The sequence below is a fragment of the Neolamprologus brichardi genome, chromosome 10 (assembly GCF_056152115.1).
Source record: "Neolamprologus brichardi isolate AB-2024 chromosome 10, ASM5615211v1, whole genome shotgun sequence".
Classification (NCBI taxonomy): domain Eukaryota; kingdom Metazoa; phylum Chordata; class Actinopteri; order Cichliformes; family Cichlidae; genus Neolamprologus; species Neolamprologus brichardi.
Genome location: NC_142113.1, coordinates 15251284 through 15255291, shown reverse-complemented (window position 1 = coordinate 15255291; position 4008 = coordinate 15251284). Strand labels below are relative to the sequence as shown.

At 40.9% G+C, this 4008-nt stretch overlaps 1 protein-coding gene across 1 annotated transcript; it reads right to left on the bottom strand.

The window, feature by feature from the left end:
- Positions 1–1041: 1041 nt before the first annotated feature.
- Positions 1042–2635, bottom strand: LOC148100885 (kinesin-like protein KIF1B). Its single transcript, XM_087847265.1, has 4 exons — positions 2509–2635; positions 2126–2282; positions 1796–1914; positions 1042–1686 (listed from the first exon to the last, which is right to left on the bottom strand). The coding sequence occupies exons 1-4, from the start codon at positions 2598–2600 to the stop codon at positions 1662–1664; spliced, it is 393 nt and encodes a 130-aa protein (XP_087703391.1). The 5' UTR covers positions 2601–2635; the 3' UTR covers positions 1042–1661.
- Positions 2636–4008: the final 1373 nt, after the last annotated feature.

Here is a 4008-nt window from a genome sequence, read left to right as displayed (position 1 = left end):
TATTAATTGTCAGAGGGGAAGGTGGAAAATATCATGGCTAGTTTTGTTTGAAAGGCATCAACAGAAAAACACACACAGAAAAAAGTGATGAGGTAAAGAAAGACACAATAAGTCTGCTGTCGTTTTAGATCTCACCAGCTACTTTGTATAGTCCTAGACCTCTGATATTAGAAAAAATAAAAATGAGTTAAAATACACCTTTATTTTGATAGAGTTCAGATGGATGTCTAGCATGACTAATGAGTAGATCTCCTCCAAAAAAACAACAGACTTCTAATTCACTTAAACCGCTTTCTAATAAAGAGGAAGCACTAATGTAACTCACCTCCTCAGTCGAGGTGCAGGGGGTTACATTTTAGGTCTCCTCTGTCTTACATTCAAACCCTCTCTTAGTTCACACTAAAATAGCAAATATTTTCATGGGGTAGTATCAGAAATAAGACCTTTGAATATGTAGTCCCTTTAACTTCTTTCCTTCTATTAAACCATTCATTCATTCTTTTTCCTTACGTCCTTCTAACCTTTTCACTGTGTTTTCTTTGCGTCTTTACAACAAGAGTGTAAAGTTAATAGCAGTAAATGTCAAGGCTTTCTGATTCTCAGTGAGATAGAGCGAGCTAGAGGAGCAGAGAGGGATGTGTTAAACGAGGGTTAACTACCACACTCATCCCAGAACAGACTGCATGTACAAATCAAGTTCTCTCCTTAGTTCGTTTTCATCCTCCTAGTCCTCCTCCTCATCTCCTTGTAACCCTGTTAGTGAGTCAGTATTTTACTGACTCACTAACTGACACTGGCACTATCGGGGGTTTGGAGGCGGCGTATGTACACAGATTGAGGAGGATCTAAGTATGACGTGGATGACAGAGGAAATTGGGCGTGGCCCTCCTGTCAAAGTTCATTCCCACTTTGAGTTTTTGTTTCAGAGACGGTTCAGCCTGATGCAAATTCACTGCGAGAAGAAAAATACCCTATAAATCTATTAGCAGCTATAGTTTAGGTAGCAGAGCGTAAACTAACACGTCACTTTGAGATATCTGTAGATTTTTCCTTCATGGTTTCTAATGTAAGCTGGTTGATTTGGTTCATTTTTGTTTTTCGTTTGAAACTGAGCAAACCTGGTCTTCTCCTGAGGACTGCTGCAGGTATCATTCAAGCATGTTAATTTAATAAAAAACCAACAGCAAAAACCCCCAAAATAAAATGAAACTCATTTCAGGAGACAAATAAAACTGATAGAGACATTTTTTTGTACAGATAATTGGCAAACCGAAAGTTTCTAAAGAGTCGTGCACACACAAGTAGACTACTACAACATGCTACTTAGTTAGGGGAGTTTGGGAATGACAACCAAGCGGAACAAAATTAGACCCAAACATTGTCATCGAAACAAAAACACAAAAAGCTGAGGGGAGGGAATAGAGAGGAGGAAAGCTAAGTTGGCAGCGGGGTTGCTGGAGGGAAGCGGGGAGGCAAAAGTTCTGTGGAACTTAAACGTTTGAGTCGCATGAAAAGAGACTTAAGCCACAAGTCTACTTACAAGAGAAAACCATCAAGAATCACAATGATTAATACGTTTTAACACTTGGTATTTTCGGTATTTTCAAAGGCTTTTCATAAAGGATGGAAGCGGTGGTTTTCCCGCGTACCGCTCCGCCCGCTCAGTTCTTCCTCGCCAACTTAGATCTGTGGGGAGAGTTTTACGTTGTGAGGAGAAGGGAATGTTTTTGAAGGGTGCAGAAGCTGTACGTTTGACTGTGGTGTGAGAGGTGCGTGTGTGTCTGTGTGTGTGTACCTTATTGTTCCTGCTAGCAGAGGATTAAAGGCGTACAGCCAGTCGTTCATGTCATTCTCGTTGTTGGCCTGCAGGAGGATGCCTCCATGTTTTGCGCAGACTGCAAATGTGTTGGGCGTCTGAAAAGAAAACATCACATTATATTTATGTTCATTCAAATGATAAATCCCAGTCCATTTGCCATTTCATCAATCAATGTGTCCAAAACTGGCCAACGTGCACCAAAACATTTTGAATGAATTCTCATTAAAGACAAGCGTGTTACATCCAGCCTTTCTCTATCCTGCCTCAAACCATAAGCATGGCCTGCTGGTCTTCGCTGTATTCCACCTGTGCTGTGGAGAGGTTGAGGACGCCTCGCTCCACGGGGTCCTGGTTGCTGTTGTAGATGAAGACGTAGGGCCGGCGAACAACCACAAAATGCTTCACCCATGAGTTAGACCGAGGCTCCATAAAGCTTGGAAAACCCTTCTTGGACACAACAGATCTGAAAAGAAGTGATTTTATTCATTTATTTATTTTTTAAGAGAGCGCTTGTTTTTCTGAGGAAGAAGCAGAGTTGGTTTGTTTCCAGCTGAAATCATCCAGGCTCAGGAATTTGAATCAATCCACATCATTTCTGCTTGAACTAGAGAACATGAGTGTCGACTTACATTTGGTCTGTGAGACACATGTCTTAGTGACAGTATTTAGGTTAATATGGCATTACTCACCCTGGTCGCATTTCTTCAATATCAGGCACCAAGTTGAGGAACTCGTTCTTTGCAGCCCACGCAAGGTAGGAGGTCTCCAGAGTGGGAACCATCTGGAAGTTTTCATAGTCTGAGCAGGAGGGACTGGAGGCTGGAGGTAGGGCTGGGTTTTTATAATCGATTTATCGATTAAAATCGATTCTGGCTTGGATAACGTAAAATCGATTCATTAAAATCCTGAATCGATTTTTTAATATAAATTTATTTTGCCCGAAATGCCAGAATCTCTGGTGAAATCTCACAAAATTTCAACAACCACCAAACAGCTAAGACAGTAAATGAGAGCAGGAACAGGGATTCTGCACAAAGACTTAAACACACAGCGCAACCCGCGGATCAGAATCAGTGAGATGTCGCCTTTCTCACCTGACTGCACGGACACGGTTGGGGCTGAAAGCCGACAGCTCGCTGATTCTGATCTGTCGGCGGGTCTGCGCTTTGTGTTCACGCCCTTTATGCGCTGATTCTAAAGCTGTTAGTTTTATCTCCCTCCAAACAATATTGACCGAACCAGCAGCAAAAGAAGATCCAAACTACACTTCACATAAACATCGTCATGTATTCACTCTGACTTTTACTGTTTTGCTTCAACCACGATGCACAGCTCTCTCTCTCGCTCTCCCCCTCTCTCTCTCTGTACTGTTTTCTGCATTATTCGCTTGCTTGTTAAGCACAAGTCTACCGTTGTTTACAGCGCTGTCGGCCGATGGTTTTTTTTTTTTCGTTTTATATACTTCCGAAAAGAAAACCTAATTTCTGCCGCTCAATACTGAACAAATTTAAACTTTTTAGAATTATGCAAAATGCAAAACGCTTAGCCGTGTCTCTAATAAAACCGCTGTAACTTCAGAGGTAATGTTCATGTGTTGATTAATGGTTTTCTTTCGTTTTTGATGTACTGCAGAATATTTTTATAAAATCCCAGGCCAGGAAAATCGCCTTCATGTTTTTCTGTGTTTTATCCTCAGCTACTTTGACACAAAGGCCTCTGCTGTGATGCTCACACCTTTGATAAAGTCTTGCGTGTGTCAGCTTCCTTTTTATAGATACAAAAATATGTAAATGTACTGATCTGAATTATAATATTTCTGACTGTCAAAATTTCCCAGATTCAAATCGAAGTGAATCGAATCGAATCGAATCGAATTAAATCGAATCGTGGATCGAATCGATTCGGGACCTTGTGAATCAGAATTGAATCGATTCTAGAAATCAGTGACGATACCCAGCCCTAGCTGGAGGCTCCCTATTCTGGTATTCTAAACAGTACTTAGCCGAAACCCAAAGACTGCTTGGTTGAGTTAACTTCCTGAACTATCTACAACATATGGTGGAAACCTGAAATTAAGACAGAGCAGACTAGAGGTAAGACATGACCATTACTGAATAGTAAAAATAATAAGATTTAGTGATAATTTTCATACACTATTTATTTACCACATCAATAAACAGCATGGCAGG

What these genes read in the sequence shown, in the direction of transcription:
- LOC148100885 (XM_087847265.1), bottom strand. Translation starts at nt 2,600, where the DNA reads ATGGTTCCCACTCTGGAGACCTCCTACCTTGCGTGGGCTGCAAAGAAC. An exon ending in TCAACCTCTCCACAGCACAG is followed by an intron (nt 1,915 to 2,125) that starts GTGGAATACAGC and finishes TTTTCTTTTCAG; the next exon opens with ACGCCCAACACATTTGCAGT. An exon ending in CTGCTAGCAGGAACAATAAG is followed by an intron (nt 1,687 to 1,795) that starts GTACACACACAC and finishes CTCTCCCCACAG; the next exon opens with ATCTAAGTTGGCGAGGAAGA.